We start from the raw sequence: 21,843 nt of genomic DNA, 5'->3' as shown, positions 1-21,843 counted from the left end.
GCTAGCTGCTAAACGAAGCTAGCAACCGTCAACTAGCTTCTATTAACGAAACTAGAGTGAGAAGATAGTATTACTTTTTTATTATGAGTTATTAGGAAATGTAACGCTTTTTAAACAAACAATCTGTGGAGCAGTGACAGTCTTTACACCGCCTGAACACCATGTCAACACTGGAGGAACACGCGAACATCGGCAAAGTGCTCGGGTTTCTCCGGGAGTGGGACCGCGGGGACCGGACGGTCCGCGGCCGCATGTTGAACTCCTTCCTGGCGCGGAACACCGGGAAGACGTTCTGGGAGCTGGAGCTGCAGTTTGCTCAGGTCGGCAGCCTCTTCCTGGCTCGACTCACCACCTGGATGAGACTCACGTATCCTTCTTCATGTCCATGCAGAACACAGACAAATCTATACATACAACATATTTAATACATATTTAATACATGGCTAAACAGTTTCATATGGTATGTTGCGTTGGATGAATGTAGTAATGATTAGGCTGCATCAATTACATTACATCAATTTCAATCTAAATCCTTTCAGTAGTGTCTACAACTGTAATGTACTTATGAAATATTTTATCTGAGTATTTATATTTCAGAGGTGAATATAATACATTACTACATTTATTTCATTACTGTACTGAATAGTTACTTTGCAGGTAAATTATATGAAATATAAAATAAATCATGATATTATTAAAGGTTGAGATAAGGAGACTTTATGATGCAAAAACATTTTATTCTAATCCAATGATACACATTATTCTGAAATGCGACATTCTGCATAATGATGAGTTTTTGTAATTTAAGTTTTGATGCTTTGTATTTCCTACTCTGGACTGTCTGTTGTACGCTCCACGCACATGTTGTTAGCTGTGTTCAAAATTAAATCTATACATATTACAAAGCATCAGGACTTATGAGGATGGAGAGTTGGTTGAATGCACGTGATCATCAGTATTTGTTATTATTTAGTATTATTATTATTTTGTCGTTTACTGCAAACACAAACACGTTTAACTATATTGTGGCTGAAATCCAATCATGCATAATTAAATGTTTCAAGTCATATAGTGACTCTATAATCAACTGAGAACTAGTCCTTAATGTTGTTCAGATATATGTTTGGGACATTCTTGAGACAGCAGCTAAAAGCAATTGGGATTTTCCTTTCGGCATCAAGCCAGTGAGTGAGATGAAACGCCACATCATATTCTGTAAACTAGTTCTGATCTTTGAGCCACGTTTCTCACTTCCTCACAGTGATCAGTACCTGATGGAGTTCCTGGAGGATGGAGGTGTTCTCACTCTGCTGGACATCTTGAGCCACTCTCGGAGCAAAGAGGAGGAGAAGACAGAGGCCCTCCGTCTGCTGCTCACCGTCTCAAACGCTGGTCGCAAGTACAAAGAGATTATCTGTCAAAGTCATGGTAAAAAACAATGTTTTGATTCACATAAACAATTTAACAACAAAAATACATAAATCAATAGATGACTTAATAAATTAAAATTACGGTTTAAACATCTTATGCCTAAATTCCCAAACTAATATCTCCATGTCCATCTACTATATATATTATATCCGTTTTCAGCAGTTTAAAGAGTTTTATTGCAAACTTCTCTGTATTTATTGCAAACTTCTCTGTACACTACACATAGTAGACAGTATTAGCTGTATTTCTAGTGCCGTTTATTCCTGACATGAAGTAGCCATATCAGCATCATCCTCTGTATTTTGTCATTGCAGGTGTGAAAGTGGTCTCAGAGTGCCTGGCTCTGTCAAACACAGATGAAACCCAAGAGACAGCGTGGGCCCTCCTGGACTCCCTCTGCCATGGAAACCCCAAATATCAAAACCAAATCTACAAAAGTCTGATTGCTCTCATGGCTTGTCCCTCCCCGAAGGCCCAGCAGCTGGCCCTGCACACCTTACACACTGTGCAGGTAAAGCATGACAGTATATACTAATTCATGCAAACGTTGGACCACCTTACTCTTTCACACGTGTGTAATGTAGATGGCAAAATGTGATATATTTAACACATGAGAAGAAATATAATAGTTCTCTCTCTCACGATCCTCTCAGTCCAAAATGAAAACAGCTCATCACAGCATTGTAGAGCCTCTGCTGAGTTTGCTCAGGTCCCCACACCTGGAGGTTCAGGTCGGAGGTAAGCTGGGAACATGGTGGTAAACTTTTGCTCTTATTTGTATGCTGATATTTGGTTTGAAATGACAAATGAATCCACTGGCCACTGTGGTTGAAAGCGGTCACTCCTGTCTTAAATGATCACCTTTAACTGTGCATGTTTATGGCAGCTATGAGTCTGATCTTCGACCTGAGGCGTTATGATGTCAGGCCGCTGCTGCTCAGTGAACTGGTGGCTCTGCTGAGGCCTATTAAGGAAGAAGTGCAGCAGCACATGAATATGAAAGGTGACTGTTGTATTGTTAATTTGTAGTATTTTGTCACCACAGACTGACACACAGCGACTCTTTTAGACTGAACAGTGACAGGAACATTTAGATTATTTAGGACCAACCTGAGTTATGCTCATATTCCTGCAATTTCTGATCCAAATGAACAAAGTATCACAACATATTGTGTTGATTCATACAATCCCTTCAGAATTGGAGGTGATCAAGATGACTGGATCGCTGCCTGTGTTTGTGCAACAAGCTGCTGCAGCTAAAACTATACGGTATTTAATATTATTCTACTCAGACGTGTTATTCATGTTTTATTACGCAACAAACACTGTCAGAAAACGTGGTGTCTCATCTGTAATATATATTGAATTTATGTCATACTGTAATGATGTCAGTGTAATAGAACGGTATGGATATATGGTGTTGAATGTGTTGAAGCTTGCTGGCCGAAGACAGTCGAGAGGTTTCTGGTGAGCTTCTCTCTCTTGGAGTGATTCCACATCTTCTGTACGCGATGGGCAACAAAGAACACACCGATGCCCAAATACAAGCCAGCTTGGCTTTAAAGGTAAGAGACCTGCTTCCAGACACACACACACACACACACACACACACACACACACACACGCTCACTAAACCTTCCTTCTCTGCAGCACTTTGTGCACTCACACCCAGGAATAGAGGAACATGTGCAGAGAGGCATCGGCAGCACACTGTTTGCAGCCTTGATGGTAAACGTTAAATAACTAAAAATAAAAGGTCAGTGTTAAATCTGCTCGAAGGCATCGCTAACAGATTCTATCCCCGTCTTTCCACAGCACCAAGCTGACACTTTGTACATGAATATGGATGAAACACAAGCAGAAATCCTGCTCAATAACAAGGTTAACATAACTGAAGGTAATGATCGCTATTAGTTAATCTTTTCTGCTTTTTCCTCCTCCATGTGAGAGTAACTGTTTGTTTTCTTGTCAAACTGTGTATTCCAGTTTTGGATGGTGACCAACTATGACGGCTGACGAGAGAGATGAATCAGTTTAAAGTGTTACTCCTCCCCCAGGTTTGAACCTAACTCCTCCCCCTGCATCATTTTGAAAAACCGAAAAAAGTGCATATGTTTTATAACTTGTCAACATTAACACCAGGATGGATGTCTCATCACAGTACATCATATCATTTAGTTTGAAGCTCAAAAAACAAATTTGTGTAAATACTGTTATGTTATTAAAAGACAGTGTGATTCTTAATCAAAGGAGATGTCTGCCTTCTCTTGAATATAATAAGCACTAAATATCACTCAGCTTGTGTTGCTGAAAACACTCAAAATACATCTGTAAAACTCTCAGAGGAAGGTTTCAGCATTTTAAAAAAATTAATGGAAAATTGCATTTTGGTTGTTTTCAAATTGCACTAATGGAATAAATGCTTCTTCTTAAAAACAATAATAAATACTGTATTTAGAAACAGTACACAGATAGGATGCAGATATTGCAGACACATACTCAACATAGTGTAAAAAAAACGTGAGAGTGAATAAATGAAAGTAACAGTAATATAAACAGAAAACAGAACTTGTCAGCCTTTAAAGGAGTCATCACCTGGTTTTATACGTATCCAGCCCCCCTTGGTTCGCTTTGGATCAATTCGTAAAACTTATTAGAAAAAAAAAAAAAAATTTTAATCAAACATTGAGCTTGTTCTGACCCTTTTTCGTACCGCGATTTTATCACGCGAGATTACGCGCGAGGTTTTGACTGGTCCGGATGTGCATTGTATAATATGTAATGAGGCGCGCGTTGATTCGCCGCAGGAAGGACAGAGCCGGGGGGGCTTGCCTGCATGCAGACTCCAAAACATAATGGCGGCGCTTCGGCGATTTCAGGTAGCGGACGGGGGGGGGGTTGGGTGGTGAAAGAGGGGTGGGCTTATGCAAGTAGCCGCCACGGTGACGTCACCGAAGGCGCAGAATCAAAATCTCGTGCTTTAGGAATGCACACCCTTGTGTGCTATTCCTGTTCGGAAAAAGAGCAGAAGCGAAAAAACGGCGCCACTTTCAAACTCCAGCCTTTCAGGCAAGTTTCAACTGAGGTCAAACACAGATATGCATGTTTTAACAAGAGAAATTGCGATTTCCGGGTGATGACTCCTTTAAACAACTGCCTTTACGTCATTCTGATTTTTGACCCTCCCACCGGAGATGACGTTACACGTACGTCCGCCGTTTCCTCGCAGCGGATTGGACGAGCAGCGACTTCCCGTCCTTTCCGTGGCGCGCGAGCCCAAAATGACTGCGTGAGGTAAACAAGAGCGCGCGTGCAGAAGAACGAAGTGTCTTTGCAGGTTGTTTTGAAAATGAGCAGGTTGCGTTCAACACTAGTCAAAGTAACGCGAGACGGACTGGAGACGCGGGAAGCAGCGAAGCGGAAGCGGCCAGCGAGGTCAAAGGGTGGCGTGAAACAAGGCAGGTACCATGTTAGTGTTTTAAATGTTTCCACATGAACACGATATCAACCAGAACAACATGTCGGTCTGCTAACAGTGGATTTAAGGAGTCACTCATTTGACCTTTGAACCCCTGAATGATTTCAAATGGATCTTTCGCCTTATGATGGAGTTATTAATTAGGACGTATAAAGTTATTACATAAATCCCCTTTACTGTTAATGCTCTACCCCTCAACATATACATGTACAGGTACAAGTAACTTCTTTACTCTAGTAAAAGAGGGAAAACACAGGTAAAAGTATCTCTATGAAAGACTTCAACTGGCTACACATACTGTATATATATTTTCTTTTTTTGCAAGGCTAACTGAATCAGGTCCCATTAATAATAGGAAAACAAATAATGTTTCCCCCATAGTACCCTTGTTTACTTTGTAAACCAAATAAATAAAAAGAAAATCAAGAATTCCCCTCACATGCATTAAAGTAAAGTAATGAGGATGATGAAGAGTGTTCTTGTCTTCCAGAGGAAACCGCCAACGCCCCCTCGGCGTCCACATACCACACGTTCCAGGATGCTGCTCATGTGCAGCTGCGCTCGCAGCTCCTCCGCTGGTACGACCAGGAGAAGAGGGAGCTGCCGTGGAGGACGCTGGTCAATACTTCTTTTTTTAATCACATATTTGGTTGTTAGAGATCAACTTGAATTTTGTGTCATTATGAAGTCACTGCTGGTGTTGTAAGTTTGGTTTAGAGATATCGTTTCTGCATCATGCTCCTCCTTTATTATTTTGACAATGATGCTTTTAGCACTGAGATTTCCATCAAACTAAAGTTGATAGTTATATTAGTGTTTTTAATCCCATCTCTGAGTCTAAAAATAAAAAAAATAATTACAAATCCACCATATTTGCTTAATGATATCTGACCGTATTTAACTGTTTGTTGAAATATAAGAATATGATGTCTATAAGAAGGGATAGATTTATAGATTTATATTTATATCTGCACACAGCTGTAAAACAGACATTAAAGGCCAGAACCATGCTGTAATTACTCCTGTATTTCTCTTCCAGGCTGTGACAGAGTCCGACCTCAACATCAGGACTTACGCAGGTAAGAAGATGATTTCCTGTCATTATGACACATCTGAAACAGCTGCCGACACTCTTTATAAGATGGTTTCTCTCTTTTTTTTTTTAGTTTGGGTTTCAGAAATCATGTTGCAACAGACCCAAGTTGCCACAGTAATAGCCTATTACAACAAATGGATGAAGGTAGGAGTCCTTGTGATATATTTAATTATCTCAACACACAGCGTTTTGTGTGATTTAAAGTCTCTCCTACTTGTGTTCCAGCGGTGGCCCACGCTGCAGGATCTTGCAGCTGCTACGCTCGAGGTGATTACTAAAAAAATCAGTCCCCGTGGATGACGGTGGTTTTGAAATTTCAAAATAAAAGTATTTATTTCTCTTATGTTTAGGATGTGAACCAGATGTGGGCGGGTCTTGGCTACTACTCCCGGGGGAAACGACTGCACGAAGGAGCTCAAAAGGTCTGTTTTGTAAATCTGCTCCGACTGACTTCAAGATGTGTGTGATAATTACTTCATATGGGTTTATGTTGTGGAATATGATTTGTCTGTTGCAGGTGGTGTCAGAGCTCCAGGGTCAGATGCCTCGCACAGTTGACAGCCTGCTGAAACAGCTGCCCGGCGTGGGACGCTACACCGCTGCAGCTGTGGGCTCTATTGCTCTGGGGCAGGTGAGGAAGGACCAGAGCAAACTCTTTGGCTTTACTGCCTCCATGATGACTGAAAAGATCTCTGTTGCCTAGGTTACGGGAGTGGTGGATGGAAATGTGATTCGTGTGCTGTGTCGCCTGAGGGCCATTGGAGCTGACAGCACAAGTCCTGCAGTAACCGAGGCGCTTTGGTGAGATCTTCAGCTGATCAGGGGTCAGGGGATTTCTGGAATATCAGGGAATTCTACATAACATTTTCCAGATAGGGAAAGTCAAGGGATTTGATATTTTTTTGGGCCAAGTCATGGAATATCAGGGAGTTTTGTGTTTAAATTTGAGATGCGATTCATCAAAATGCAATCATTTCCCATGCTGTAGTTTTCTTTACTGGGTTATATCAGGAGTTTCCCCTGTTTTGTTAGTGGTTGCTATGGTTACTTGGCTTTTCAGGGACAATTTACCACTCAACAACAAATAACACAATGAATGTGCTCCATTCAGTGAAAACTTACATAAAGCTCACAAATCTGTGGCTGTTTTTGTTTGCTCAACACGAAGGCAGCCTGTCTTTAATCGTTAAAGGTCATGGAAATTCAGGAACATTTGACATTTACCTTAGCGTGGGAACACTAACACATCTATTATTACTGTTACCATGATGTTGTTCTTTTCTTGCCTTTATGGACTCAGTTTTCATACATTCTCATAAACAATTAAATCATTACCAGCGGCGCCCAATTCAAAGTCTGTCCAGCAAAGACAGCTTCGTTTTTGTCGACACCGGATGAATCGTGTGTTTGAGGTTGTCTCGGATGAGTCCTGGCAAAAATTATTGTTGGTGAGATTTTTATTAGTTCAATGGTATTTATTTCTTAAAAAACTGGGGGAGATATGAACCTGTAAACTGGGTTTTGGACGAGTCTAAATATTAACTTTAGGGAATAAAACTGATATTTAATACCTAGTCTTAAATGTAAATGGTAATAAAGTGGTTTTCCAGAGACAAGTATTCATTCTCTCAGGTGGGATGAATTGTTGAGATAACTTTCTGCTGCATTTCAGGAGTCTAGCCAACACACTGGTGGACCCTGAGAGACCCGGGGACTTTAACCAAGCTCTGATGGAGCTGGGAGCACGAGTCTGCACCCCTAAAGGACCACTGTGTGACCAGTGTCCCATTCAGTCTCACTGCCACTCCTACCACAAGGTCAAACACCCTCTACACTAAACTAGTGTATATATATATATATTGATATTTTTCCATGTCCTGGTGTACGTGATGCTGATACTGTGTGTGAATGTGCAGGTTCATGTCAAACAAGAGGAAAACTCCAGGAAGCTCTTGGGAAAGCTGGACAGAACGTCCTCCGCCCTGCCTGATATAGAAGACTGTAGTAAGTGTCCCAAGTCATCTTCTCTCCCTCAGAGCTCCAGATATTCTATCAAACGTCCTTCCTCTTCCTCTTCTCCCTCAGTGAACAGCGGGACATGTCCGCTGTGTCCCTCGGAGCCCTGGGATGATGACTTGGGGGTTCAGAACTTCCCCAGAAAGCCGCCGAAGAAGGCGCCTCGCGTGGAGCGAACTCTGACTTGTGTGGTGAGCAGACCTGGAGAGGAAGGAGAGGACGAGTTCCTGCTCACACAGAGGCCAAACAAAGGTCAGTGGCTGCTTTCATTTGCTGAAAGATGGTGGATCTGAGCAGCCTTTACCCTGACAGTGAGCGAGGAGAAGCTCTGCTCCTAGCTGGAGGAGGAGCCACCGCTGCAGGGCACGGAGCGTTTCACCTCCAGCCGGAGCTCCGACTCACCTGTAAACCTGTAAATCTGACTGAGTGTGCATTGACAGGTTTGCTGGCAGGCTTGTGGGAGTTTCCGAGTCTTCTGCACGGAGAGAAGAGCTCTGAGATGAAGCAGAAGAGGGCGCTGTGTGCTCAGATCAGCGGGATCCTGGGAACCCATCTGACAGAAAGCCTCCTCCAGTATGTGGGAGAGGTGAGCTTGATGTTTACCACTAATCCATCACGCCAACATTTATATGCAAATACACTTCCTGCAGCTGTGTTGTGACCTTCTGATGCACCATTGATTGTCTGCAGGTGGTCCACATCTTCTCCCACATCCACCAGACATACGTGGTCCACAGCGTCTGTTTGAAGGACGCTGACTCACAAACAGGGACTGGAAATGCACAGTGGCTCACCAGGGCCTCTCTGCAGGAAGCAGCGGTGTCCACGGGAGTGAAAAAGGTTTTTATTCTGTTCACAGCCTTCCTGTGTAGCTGAGGTTAACAGAACCTGCAGCACCAGGAGAGAACATGCTTTTACAACGGCAGTCGACTTCTAAATGTACTTCTGGAGGATAGAGACACTTTCTTTGTTCCCCTGACTCACATGACAGGATCTCAAAGATTTCAAGTTCAAGTTTTCCTTTATAACAGTTTAAAAATGGCTGCTATCTTCCCCTTTTCTGTGAGTTTCAGATACAAAGAAGGGCGATTGTAGATGTATCTGTTGAATTTGTGACAGCAGGATTTAATGAGTGTCACATCTCCTCATGATGGCCTGAATGAATGTTCACTCTCCTGCAGATTATGAAGCTCTGCGACTCTGGGGACACTCAAAAAGAACAAGCCTCCAAGGTGTGTACACAGGTTTATACATATCACTTGTGTCTTATTCTATAATCCTATACTAATAATAGATTCCACCTTCATCGTTTGTCTCACTCAGGATGGGAAAAGACAAAAGAATGAAAAGAAACCACGGACCTCAAAAAAGCCCAAACTGAGTGTTGCTAACGGCGGCAGCAAACAGCTCTCGCTCAGCTGCTTCTTCAACACCGTTAAACAGGAATCTTGATGGTGTTTTTAAAGACGTTTACATGTGCCTTATTGTCAAAACATCACCCTTATGTCGCCACATTACGGGATGGATGTGGATAAATACAAAATGGCATCACGCTATTTTAACGAGATCACACGTAGCTGTCAGCTAAATGAAATAAATATGTGTATCATTGCTGTTCATAGGGACCTTTACTGAATCAGCGTTGTAGTTTGGAATGACCTCATTGTAGATGTTTTTATCACTTTATATGACTAGTCATGTTTTGCAAGCAGTATGTACTTGTTTAATAAAATGAAATGTTTATTTCTGATATGAGAATGCGATGTTGGTGGACAAAAAGTAGAGATCTAACTTTAAAAAAAAAGTTTTTTTTTAATCAAAATCACTCCCAATCATGATTTATAATCATAATCATCTGTTTTTTTTGTCACAACAATATTATTTAATGTAAAAAATATCGTATAGAAGAATAGCTATCTATAATTTTTTTTAAATACATGGAATTACACGCAACATAAACAACAAATGATGAAAGTCGGTCACATTTTGGGAAACAGCGCCCCCTGCTGTGTTGAACATGTAACATCAGAATGATCCTATCACACACAAAATACTTTTTTTTTACACACGAAATAGCCTATATTTAAAAAAAAAATTAAATTTTTACACACAAAATATGTTTTTGTTTATTTTTTTTACACACAAAATAATTTGTATTTATTTTTTTTACACACTAAATACTTTTTATTACATTTTTTACACACTAAATACTTTTTACTTATTTTTTTACACACAAAGTACTTTTTTTTTACACACACAAAATACTTTTCTCTTTTTTTCTTCTTTTTTTTTACACACAAAATATATTTTTTTAATTAATTAATTATTTTTTACACAAAACTTGCAAAGAGAAGACACAGAGTGTGATAGAAATCTCTGCAGTCTGAAGGTGGAGACGTTTGCCGCCTTGTGCCGGTGTGCGGGGTTGGTTGTGGGTTTCGGAGGTCTCGTGCGACGGCGTTTCCGGTGCGGCCGGTCGGTCCAGTCCGTCTCCATCCATCGTTACGTTGACATGTTTACATTCTGCTGCGACGTGATTCGCCGGTTGAACTTTGCCAGATAACGTGAGCGTCCAAAGGTTTCTCCGGCGTGCTCACGGAAGGTCACCGTCGGAACCCCGTTTACAGAAGTGAGTCGTTATATGATTTATTTAACTTAAAAAGCTCCAGATGTTGAGGTTCCTTCCTTTAACTCTTTGTGTTGCAGATGGACTCGGCGTGGAAAAGCGTCCTCGCGCTGCACCAGCGGATCGTGGACAACGGAGGTGATTTCTGACACATATAGTTATGTATTATAGTTATTTATGTATTTAGCTTTAGATTTACAGGGAACTCCTAAGGGACACTACAGCTGCAGCACAAACAAGCAGCCTGTATGTGAGGGGGCCGCTGGGAGTTTGAGTTCACAATGACCGCTTTGTGGCTTGTCACGTGATCAGCCAACTAAACGATTGTGGATGACGTGTGGGAGGGTCGGAAGACAGGAAGCACCATTTCACTGGCTTTTATTCATATTTACAAATGTTTTATTTTGTTTACGTTTATTGCTGTTCCTTCTCTAATTATCATTTCTGTCACTTTATGTTATGTTTATGTCATTTTTGTTGTTTATTCTGTCCACGTGTCCATCCTGGGAGAGAGGATCTCTCTGAGGTTTCTTCCTTTTTCTGCTGTACAGCTTGTAAAGCCCTCTGAGGCCATTTTTAGGCGCTATACAAATATATTAGAATTGAAAGGGAACAGCAAACTTTAAAAAACCTGCCATTTTTGGTGCAGACTTAAACAAAACAAAAATAATAGGAAACTAAAGTAGCTCCAACGAAATAAAACTAATAATTCTAGGCAGAAATGAGTCCTGTAACATGTTTATTCATTTGTAAAACATGTTCCAGACAAGAGGACGGACCCGTGGCTGCTGGTCTACTCCCCCGTCCCCGTGGCCCTCATCTTCCTGGTCTACCTCTGTGTGATCTGGGCCGGCCCCCGTCTGATGAAGCACAGGGAGCCCTTTGACCTCAAAGTCGTCCTCATCGTTTACAACTTCGCCATGGTCGGCCTGTCCGCCTACATGTTCCACGAGGTGATTGTTGTTGTGGGAATAATCATGTTTTTCTGGTGTGAGTGTGTGTTTGTGGTGTTTCATCTCTCTGACTATCACCAGTTCCTGGTCACGTCCTGGCTCTCCAACTACAGCTACCTGTGTCAGCCTGTAGATTACAGCAGCAGCCCGCTGGCAATGAGGGTAAGCAAGAGACTTCCATGAACACATTCACCGGCCAATAATCCTCCCCGACAGCTGAACGTCTGTATTAAATGTAATCATCATCATCCGTCATCAGATGGCCAGAGCCTGCTGGTGGTTCTTCTTCTCCAAGGTCATCGAGCTCAGTGACACGGTGCGTCCTCCTCCACGCGTCCGCAGCCTCGCCGATGTTCAGAATGCAGAGTTGAAACTGTTGTGTTCCTCTCTGTGAGCAGATCTTCTTCATCCTGAGGAAGAAGAACAGCCAGCTGACCTTCCTTCACGTTTACCACCACGGCACGATGATCTTCAACTGGTGGGCCGGAGTCAAGTATGTGGCCGGCGGACAGTGTGAGTCAACGGTTTTATACATTCACTCAAAGTGCTGCAATATGAATAAACACAGATGGCAGCGTGATCTTATGGATAAAGATTGTGGCTGAAAAATGATGGTGATATTTTATGTTTTTTTCCATGAAAAGACCTTAAAAAAACAGATGTTTTGTCTGTTATCTTCTGTTCCATTGACTTCCACTGTTTTGTGCATTCAAAACACATAAATGAGTCATACTGTTGCCATGGTGACATGACATATAGTCATTGTAGTTTACTTCATGGACTGCTGGTCTAAATGTTCTGTGGTTTAATCCAAAAACCATTCATTTCGACTGAAAACCCCAAAACAAATAAGGCTAGTAATACATTTAAACACGTCATTCTAACAGGAGTAATAGTGTGTTTGTCATGGACTATTTTCAGCTGGAAAGTAGGACATTATTCAGAGACGAAGCGACACATTGTTGGTTTTGGTCTTTTCATGGCATTTGTAGGTAATAAAGAAATTAAAGCAGCTAAGGAATTAAATCTTTTTAACGATAGGATTTGAACACCTTCTATGAAAAGGCCCTTCAGCCAGACACACGATGAATATGAATTATTGAAGCAGGCTACAGATAATTTGAGCTTATTTTCATCACAAAGATGTGTTCAGTTTCTGCCTCAGGAGCTTAAGACTGAGATTTAATAGAAAAACAACCCAAAAGCACATGTTCTCACTGAAATAAAACAGGAAGCATAAAACAAGAGACCGCTGCAAAGAAACAAGTCAAAATGAGGCTGGTTGTAAAAAAGAAAAAATACTTAAACAACAAAACTTAGTTCAGAAGACATTTAATGTTTGTTTCCTTCAAACTGTCCCAATCAGGAAGCATGAAAATCAGCCGTTGACTCAAACTGCTGTCCTCCCTCCGACTCTACTTTTAATTTAATCTGCATGAACAGAACGTGAGCTTTTCCTTTTGTTTCCTCCGAAGCTGAAACCACTCAAAAAGGGAACAGAAAATCTGAATCAAAAGCTGCACAAAATCTAAATAATTACCTGAAACCGACATCGCTTTTCTCGTGGTGCATTCAGGTGCCGTATTTTTTCTGCCATTCTTAATAAGAATGTATATTCTCTGTCAGTTAAGGGGTCAAGTTGTGTTTCATGAATGAAACTAAAAAAATAAACTAATTGGACTCAATCAGCACGTTCCTATCCTTCTCAACTATCTGTCATTTTAACAGATGAAACCTTCCATCTCTTCATGTTTTCTCCCTCCTCTGTTTGAACCCTGCAGCGTTCTTCATCGGCCTGGTCAACACCTTTGTTCACATCGTGATGTACTCCTACTACGGCCTGGCTGCCGTCGGCCCTCACATGCAGAAGTTCCTGTGGTGGAAGAGATACCTGACGTCTCTGCAGCTGGTGAGTTCGCTGCCCGTGGGAATCTACAAACACCGTGTTCCTGAAACTGATCCCAACTCTCCTCCACGCGGCTCCAGGTGCAGTTTCTGCTGTTCCTCCTGCACACGGGCCACAACCTGTTCACAGAGTGCGACTTCCCCGACTCCATGAACGCCGTGGTGTTCGCTTACTGCGTCACCCTCATCATCCTCTTCAGCAACTTCTACTTCCAGAGCTACCTCAACAAGAGGAAGCAGAAATAAGACGGTGAGACGTTACGGATACACACACTGAGAGGAGCTCATATTATGTTTATATTCTTTAATCCTTTATTAATTCCACCTTTATAATGTCTCCCCTCTTCAATCTCATAGGACGGGCAAAAAAGAGTGGCAAGAAACGACAGCTTCAACGCAGTTAAACAGGAATCTTCATGGTGGTGTGTGTGTGTGTGTGTGTGTGTGTGTGTGTGTGTGTGTGTGTGTGTGTGTGTGTGTGTGTGTGTGTGTGAGTGTGTGTGTGTGTGAGTGTGTGTGTGTGTGTGTGTGTGTGTGTGTGTGTGTGTGTGTGAGTGTGAGTGTGAGTGTGTGTGTGTGTGTGTGTGAGTGTGTGTGTGTGTGTGTGTGTGTGTGAGTGTGTCTGTGTGTGTGTGTGTGTGTGTGTGTGTGCCATCAATCATTTTAACAAGATCAGTTTTTACATTTTTATAACATGAAAAAATAAAATGCTAATGTTTTTAACCCATTTTGTGACTACATGTTTTACAAGCAGTTTGTAAGTTAATTGTCATGTTTATTTCCACAATAAAAAGAAAATGTTAGTGGACAAAAAGTGTAGAGTTTAATTTTGCATCATAAACCCACAAATATGTGTTTATCATAGAGAACATTTTTAAATATAGGCTACTTTCCATGTTGTAATGAAATATTTGTTTTTAATAACTCGGTAGGTCACAAAATTACATATAGAAAAACAAGTATTATCATCAAAATATGCTTAATGTACCAAAAGTAAAAGTACTCATTATGCAGAGTGTTCCTCTGAGAAACAAGTGTTTGTTGGAGTCATAGTGAGGCAAATTACTTTCTTACTTCTGGATACTTTTAAACTTTAATAATCATCATTTAGTGGTTTATATTTTGTATTCATCTCTAAAATAGTGATTTTTTTTGTATTTTATTTTATAAAAATATATTGAATGAATAATTGAATCCATGGAATACAACAAATGAGAAGTAATCCTGAGAGCAGGTTACATTATAGCAGGAAACAGCGCCACCTGCTGTGTGAAATACGTAACAACCACAACAGGAAGTGATTGTCAGACCTCGGTGTTTTATTCCTCCTGTTTCTCAGGTTGCGTTGCTCCTCGTGTGGAGCGACGTTGCTGTGTTTGCAGAGTTGACTGTAGGTTTCTGCTGCAGCTTCATTCATTCACCGCAGGATGGAAACACGGATTTGATTGGTGAACTTTGACCGCTGAAACACAACCTGTGTGGCAGGTGGAGCAGCGGTTTCGTCCCATGTAACTATTTCTGCAGGACCTCCGCAGCCCACTAGAGGGCGATGTGAGACCCACTAATTAGCCCCGGCTCGATGGGTGAGAATAGTCGGATAGGTAGAATAGAGGTGTCAAAAGTACAGACATGATATACTGCAGTAGAAATACACATACTTGTGTTCATAAAGACTTTGGTACAAGTACAGACTCTGAAATGTTTTGAATGACAAAATAGTACTCAAAGTACAAAGTATCACTTTGAAAGACAAACATGTACTGAAAGTATAAAGTAAAAAGTATCACTTTGAATGACAAAATGTAAAGTATATAGTAAAAAGTATCACTTTGAATGACAAAATGTACTCAAAGTATAAAGTAAAACATATCACTTTGAATGACAAAATGTACTCAAAGTATAAAGTAAAAAGTATAATTTTGACAAAAATGTACTCAAAGTATAAAGTAAAAAGTATCACTTTGAATGACAAAATATACTCAAAGTATGAAGTAAAAAGTATCACTTTGAATGACAAAATGTACTCAAAGTATAAAGTAAAACATATCACTTTGAATGACAAAATGTACTCAAAGTATAAAGTAAAAAGTATAATTTTGACAAAAATGTACTCAAAGTATAAAGTAAAAAGTATCACTTTGAATGACAAAATGTAAAGTATTAAGTAAAAAGTATCACTTTGAATGACAAAATGTACTCAAAGTATAAAGTAAAACATATCACTTTGAATGACAAAATGTACTCAAAGTATAAAGTAAAAAGTATAATTTTGACAAAAATGTACTCAAAGTATAAAGTAAAAAGTATCACTTTGAATGACAAAATGTACTCAAAGTATGAAGTAAAAAGTATCACTTTGAATGACAAAATGTAAAGTATATAGTAAAAAGTATAATTTTGACAAAAATGTGCTCAAAGTATGAAGTAAAAAGTATCACTTTGAATGACAAAATGTACTCAAAGTATAAAGTAAAACATATCACTTTGAATGACAAAATGTACTCAAAGTATAAAGTAAAAAGTATAATTTTGACAAAAATGTACTCAAAGTATAAAGTAAAAAGTATCACTTTGAATGACAAAATGTAAAGTATTAAGTAAAAAGTATCACTTTGAATGACAAAAATGTACTCAAAGTATAAAGTAAAACATATCACTTTGAATGACAAAATGTACTCAAAGTATGAAGTAAAAAGTATCACTTTGAATGACAAAATGTAAAGTATATAGTAAAAAGTATAATTTTGACAAAAATGTGCTCAAAGTATGAAGTAAAAAGTATCACTTTGAATGACAAAATGTACTCAAAGTATAAAGTAAAACATATCACTTTGAATGACAAAATGTACTCAAAGTATAAAGTAAAAAGTATAATTTTGACAAAAATGTACTCAAAGTATAAAGTAAAAAGGTATCACTTTGAATGACAAAATGTACTCAAAGTATGAAGTAAAAAGTATCACTTTGAATGACAAAATGTAAAGTATATAGTAAAAAGTATAATTTTGACAAAAATGTGCTCAAAGTATGAAGTAAAAAGTATCACTTTGAATGACAAAATGTACTCAAAGTATAAAGTAAAACATATCACTTTGAATGACAAAATGTACTCAAAGTATAAAGTAAAAAGTATAATTTTGACAAAAATGTACTCAAAGTATAAAGTAAAAAGTATCACTTTGAATGACAAAATGTAAAGTATTAAGTAAAAAGTATCACTTTGAATGACAAAATGTACTCAAAGTATAAAGTAAAACATATCACTTTGAATGACAAAATGTACTCAAAGTATAAAGTAAAAAGTATAATTTTGACAAAAATGTACTCAAAGTATAAAGTAAAAAGTATCACTTTGAATGACAAAATGTACTCAAAGTATGAAGTAAAAAGTATCACTTTGAATGACAAAATGTAAAGTATATAGTAAAAAGTATAATTTTGACAAAAATGTGCTCAAAGTATGAAGTAAAAAGTATCACTTTGAATGACAAAATGTACTCAAAGTATAAAGTAAAACATATCACTTTGAATGACAAAATGTACTCAAAGTATAAAGTAAAAAGTATAATTTTGACAAAAATGTACTCAAAGTATAAAGTAAAAAGTATCACTTTGAATGACAAAATGTAAAGTATTAAGTAAAAAGTATCACTTTGAATGACAAAATGTACTCAAAGTATAAAGTAAAACATATCACTTTGAATGACAAAATGTACTCAAAGTATAAAGTAAAAAGTATAATTTTGACAAAAATGTACTCAAAGTATAAAGTAAAAAGTATCACTTTGAATGACAAAATGTACTCAAAGTATGAAGTAAAAAGTATCACTTTGAATGACAAAATGTAAAGTATATAGTAAAAAGTATAATTTTGACAAAAATGTGCTCAAAGTATGAAGTAAAAAGTATCACTTTGAATGACAAAATGTACTCAAAGTATAAAGTAAAACATATCACTTTGAATGACAAAATGTACTCAAAGTATAAAGTAAAAAGTATAATTTTGACAAAAATGTACTCAAAGTATAAAGTAAAAAGTATCACTTTGAATGACAAAATGTAAAGTATTGAGTAAAAAGTATCACTTTGAATGACAAAATGTACTCAAAGTATAAAGTAAAACATATCACTTTGAATGACAAAATGTACTCAAAGTATAAAGTAAAAAGTATAATTTTGACAAAAATGTACTCAAAGTATAAAGTAAAAAGTATCACTTTGAATGACAAAATGTACTCAAAGTATGAAGTAAAAAGTATCACTTTGAATGACAAAATGTAAAGTATATAGTAAAAAGTATAATTTTGACAAAAATGTGCTCAAAGTATGAAGTAAAAAGTATCACTTTGAATGACAAAATGTACTCAAAGTATGAAGTAAAAAGTATAATTTTGACAAAAATTTACTCAAAGTATAAAGTAAAAAGTATCACTTTGAATGACAAAATGTACTCAAAGTATGAAGTAAAAAGTATCACTTTGAATGACAAAATGTAAAGTATATAGTAAAAAGTATAATTTTGACAAAAATGTACTCAAAGTATAAAGTAAAAAGTATCACTTTGAATGACAAAATGTACTCAAAGTATAAAGTAAAAAGTATCACTTTGAATGACAAAATGTACCCAAAGTACGAAGTAAAAAGTATCACTTTGAATGACAAAATGTACCCAAAGTACGAAGTAAAAAGTATCACTTTGAATGACAAAATGTAAAGTATTAAGTAAAAAGTATCACTTTGAATGACAAAATGTACTCAAAGTATAAAGTAAAACATATCACTTTGAATGACAAAATGTACTCAAAGTATAAAGTAAAAAGTATAATTTTGAAAAAATGTACTCAAAGTATAAAGTAAAAAGTATCACTTTGAATGACAAAATGTACTCAAAGTATGAAGTAAAAAGTATCACTTTGAATGACAAAATGTAAAGTATATAGTAAAAAGTATAATTTTGACAAAAATGTGCTCAAAGTATGAAGTAAAAAGTATCACTTTGAATGACAAAATGTACTCAAAGTATGAAGTAAAAAGTATCACTTTGAATGACAAAATGTAAAGTATATAGTAAAAAGTATAATTTTGACAAAAATGTACTCAAAGTATAAAGTAAAAAGTATCACTTTGAATGACAAAATGTACTCAAAGTATGAAGTAAAAAGTATCACTTTGAATGACAAAATGTAAAGTATATAGTAAAAAGTATAATTTTGACAAAAATGTGCTCAAAGTATGAAGTAAAAAGTATCACTTTGAATGACAAAATGTACTCAAAGTATGAAGTAAAAAGTATCACTTTGAATGACAAAATGTACTCAAAGTATAAAGTAAGAAGTATCACTTTGAATGACAAAATGTACCCAAAGTACGAAGTAAAAAGTATCACTTTGAATGACAAAATGTAAAGTATATAGTAAAAAGTATAATTGTGACAAAAATATACTCAACGTAAAAGTAAAAAGTTTCGACGAAGGACATTTAAACTGGCTTTTTTTTTTGCAAGGCGACCTGGATCTCGTATTGTATTCATAAGAAAGAAAAATAATTGATAATTCCCTTCAAACGCATTTAAGCTAAAGTAACGAGCCTGTTCTCAAAATTTAAGTAGATTGTAAAGATGTTTGTTTTAAAATGTCGGGGAGTAAAAGAAAAATTGTCAGAAAAAGAATTATTCAAGTAAAGAACAGACACCTGGAAATTCAAGAACACTAACAAAGTATTTGTTTTTTGTCATGACTTTTTCAACATATTAAACTGACTTTTTCAACATACTAAACTGACTTTTTCAACATACTAAACTGACTTTTTCAACATACTAAACTGACTTTTTCAACATACTAAATTGACTTTTTCAACATATTAAACTGACTTTTTCAACATACTAACCTGACTTTTTCAACATATTAAACTGACTTTTTCAACATATTAAACTAACTTTTTCAACATATTAAACTAACTTTTTCAACATACTAAACAGACTTTTTCAACATACTAAATTGACTTTTTCTACATACTTAAATATGACTTTTTCAACAAACTAAATTGACTTTTTCAACATATTAAACTGACTTTTTCAGCATACTAAGCTGACTTTTTCAACATACTAACCTGACTTTTTCAACATACTAAATTGACTTTTTCTACATACTTAAATATGACTTTTTCTACATACTAAACTGACTTTTTATTGATTTTTTTTAAACATACTATACTGACTTTTGTTTCTTGATTTTTTTTTGTAATTACTTTTTTTTGTCATGACCTTTTCAACATACTAAGACTTTTTTTTTAGACATACTATACTATGACTACTGCCAACTCATGTCCACTAGAGGGAACAATGTTCCCACAGTCTCACCGTTTTTTCATGTTGCTCATCAAGTGTCAGACTGGAGCATTCAATTATTTATTTCTTAAATTGAGAAATGACAAACATTCAAATGATTGCTGTAAACAAACTGTACATTTTATACATATAATAAAGTAGGTTGGTTTCTCTGCTTTATTGCAGAATTCATGATTTTAAACCCTCCTCCAGCGATCAGAACACTTAACAAAATACAGAAATGCAAACACATTTTCCACTGCTAAAACAACACAGCAAAATTATATATTCTTTTCTACACTTCAGTTAAAATAGATTGAAAGATGTAGATGAGAGAAAAAACATGAAGAGGAGGGAGACGTTTAATTTCCATTCAGAAGTTTGTTATTTATATATTAATGCTGAAAAACCTGCTCGTGTACATGACGACGACTCTGCAAGTAAAATCCATTCTAAGAAATAAAGAATATGGCTCTGAACGACTTTTTTTGTCTTGTCTTTTGACTTCATTCCTTCATTTAAAGAGCAAGAACCAAAGAGACATATGCAAACTGTGACAAGACCCTTGTCTACTTGTTTAAACGGGTCCACAAGCCTTAAAGGGTCTTAAAGGGTTGGGAACCTTCTTTGTAATGTCCGTTTCATCCTGCAGCCAAGTAGGTCAGAGTGAGATATAAATAAAAATGTAAACAGGAAGCGGAGAAGAGGGGGTCCGAGTGTGAGAAGATGGCGGCCTGTAGAGTCGGTGTGGTGAAGCGTGCCCTGCTCCAGTGTTGCTTCATGTCTCCGTGTAGACGGAGGACATGTGGCTCAAGCTGCGCTCGAAGTTGCCCACCTGGAAAAAGATGCTCTCCTCTGGGCTGGAGGAGAACTGGCACCCTGCGCTGCCTTGAAGCTCCTGGGTCAGGTTGAAGCCTGGAGCAGACGTGATGAAGAGCAGAAAATGTGTTACCTCAGTTTTATTTTAATCTCATCCTAATATTCCTTTCTCTTGTTCTCATCAAATGTTCTGCTGCTCCTATTTGATTGTGGTTAACTTTTGTTATCTTGATGAGAAGACCTTTTGGTCTTTTCCCCTTCCTGGACCGACTCCGAAACATCCTGATCTCACATTGATTGATCGAGGCCTGATGAATGGTCCCTATGCTGACATTGTGTAGAGAAACCCAGCCGCCCAGAGAGCAGCCACACATTTGTCTTCTAAGGAACTTAGATGTGTATTGAATCAATGCAAATCCACTCATCACACCTTCCTCCTTGTTCTCTGTAACTCTGTATAAAACTCTTGACTAAACCCACTCTTGTCAGAAAGGATTTTATGGCAACGCTGTGACTTCCTTTTCCCACTGTCAGTGATTAAACCTCATCTGAACCAGCCACAGAATTGGACCTGAAGAGGTTTCTTCGGCAAGTTTAGGTAAAATGTCCTCACCTGCATTGCCAGTGTTGCCAGTTGGCATGTGGAAGCCATTGTGCTGATGGGAAGTGTAGGCGTGAGAATCTCCTGGGACACCAACCGTCTGCTCCATCCTGTAGGATGCATCCCCGAAGTGGAAGCAGCTCTGGAAGCTGCCTTGGTATTCTAGGAAATGAGGGAGGAGAAAAAAAGATGTCAGATTTGATCGACTGCCACCAGTGTCTTTGGGTGATTGCTTCCGAGGTCGGTAAGCATCCGCTCCATCCGGATGAAACCTAATGTGGATCTCAAATGATGACAATGCTATATGTGTGCTCACGTTAACTGTGCCAGTTTCACAGTAAGTAACATTTATCCCCATCGTCTCAGGGCTCGGAATGGACCGCAAGAGTCACGATAATGGGGAAGCAGCCTTGCCTGGAGAGCTTTTACGCAACTCCCTGACCACAGCGTGGTTAGAGAGACATCCATGTGTAGATCTTTACAGGGAAAACAGTGTTTAAGGCATTAGGGAAAGGCTCTGGAGTGACAGCTGAGCCTGCCATGTGAGGGTGCTGAGAGACAGCTGAATACATGAGCCAGCATTTTGCTGGCTA

General features: G+C 38.0%; 4 protein-coding genes across 5 annotated transcripts in view; 3 read left to right on the top strand and 1 right to left on the bottom strand.

The window, feature by feature from the left end:
* Positions 1-161: 161 nt before the first annotated feature.
* Positions 162-3,507, top strand: armh1 (armadillo like helical domain containing 1; the record flags this gene model as incomplete). Its single annotated transcript, XM_084011879.1, has 11 exons — positions 162-367; positions 1,116-1,184; positions 1,262-1,428; positions 1,746-1,942; positions 2,085-2,169; positions 2,318-2,434; positions 2,628-2,700; positions 2,867-2,996; positions 3,082-3,159; positions 3,247-3,328; positions 3,418-3,507. The coding sequence occupies 11 exons, from the start codon at positions 162-164 to the stop codon at positions 3,438-3,440; spliced, it is 1,227 nt and encodes a 408-aa protein (XP_083868005.1). The 3' UTR covers positions 3,441-3,507.
* Positions 3,508-5,439: 1,932 nt separating this feature from the next.
* On the top strand, positions 5,440-9,778 carry mutyh (mutY DNA glycosylase). Its single transcript, XM_084010762.1, has 14 exons — positions 5,440-5,527; positions 5,949-5,988; positions 6,076-6,149; positions 6,231-6,272; positions 6,356-6,427; positions 6,523-6,636; positions 6,709-6,806; positions 7,678-7,822; positions 7,922-8,009; positions 8,091-8,273; positions 8,462-8,607; positions 8,712-8,861; positions 9,203-9,253; positions 9,345-9,778. Exons 3-14 carry the CDS (start codon positions 6,093-6,095, stop codon positions 9,471-9,473), a joined length of 1,275 nt encoding a protein of 424 aa, XP_083866888.1. The 5' UTR covers positions 5,440-5,527; positions 5,949-5,988; positions 6,076-6,092; the 3' UTR covers positions 9,474-9,778.
* A 637-nt stretch (positions 9,779-10,415) lies between these two features.
* On the top strand, positions 10,416-14,245 carry elovl8b (ELOVL fatty acid elongase 8b). Its single transcript, XM_084010763.1, has 9 exons — positions 10,416-10,650; positions 10,728-10,785; positions 11,413-11,600; positions 11,682-11,762; positions 11,860-11,916; positions 11,999-12,113; positions 13,382-13,509; positions 13,587-13,755; positions 13,863-14,245. Exons 2-8 carry the CDS (start codon positions 10,728-10,730, stop codon positions 13,749-13,751), a joined length of 792 nt encoding a protein of 263 aa, XP_083866889.1. The 5' UTR covers positions 10,416-10,650; the 3' UTR covers positions 13,752-13,755; positions 13,863-14,245.
* Positions 14,246-19,897: 5,652 nt separating this feature from the next.
* Positions 19,898-21,843, bottom strand: part of glis1b (GLIS family zinc finger 1b) — a 68,600-nt gene continuing 66,654 nt past the window's right edge. For both annotated transcript variants that reach the window (XM_084011866.1, XM_084011867.1), the window contains exons 10-11: positions 21,263-21,412; positions 19,898-20,745 (exon numbers count right to left, since the gene is read on the bottom strand). In XM_084011866.1, the coding sequence (XP_083867992.1) occupies positions 20,609-20,745; positions 21,263-21,412 (287 nt within the window). In that variant the 3' untranslated portion in view covers positions 19,898-20,608. The remainder of the gene's footprint in view (positions 20,746-21,262; positions 21,413-21,843) is intronic.

The sequence above is a fragment of the Eutrigla gurnardus genome (genome assembly GCF_963514095.1).
Source record: "Eutrigla gurnardus genome assembly, chromosome: 6".
In the NCBI taxonomy this organism is placed as follows: domain Eukaryota; kingdom Metazoa; phylum Chordata; class Actinopteri; order Perciformes; family Triglidae; genus Eutrigla; species Eutrigla gurnardus.
This window is presented reverse-complemented; position numbering and strand designations above follow the sequence as displayed.

Excerpts from the sequence above, each read along its gene's own strand:
- elovl8b (XM_084010763.1), top strand. The coding sequence starts at position 10,728 with ATGGACTCGGCGTGGAAAAGCGTCCTCGCGCTGCACCAGCGGATCGTG. Across the intron at positions 10,786-11,412 it reads GCGGATCGTGGACAACGGAG|ACAAGAGGACGGACCCGTGG; the intron begins GTGATTTCTGAC and ends AACATGTTCCAG. Across the intron at positions 11,763-11,859 it reads GCAGCCCGCTGGCAATGAGG|ATGGCCAGAGCCTGCTGGTG; the intron begins GTAAGCAAGAGA and ends ATCCGTCATCAG.
- mutyh (XM_084010762.1), top strand. The coding sequence starts at position 6,093 with ATGTTGCAACAGACCCAAGTTGCCACAGTAATAGCCTATTACAACAAA. Across the intron at positions 8,608-8,711 it reads TCCTCCAGTATGTGGGAGAG|GTGGTCCACATCTTCTCCCA; the intron begins GTGAGCTTGATG and ends GATTGTCTGCAG. Across the intron at positions 8,862-9,202 it reads TGTCCACGGGAGTGAAAAAG|ATTATGAAGCTCTGCGACTC; the intron begins GTTTTTATTCTG and ends ACTCTCCTGCAG.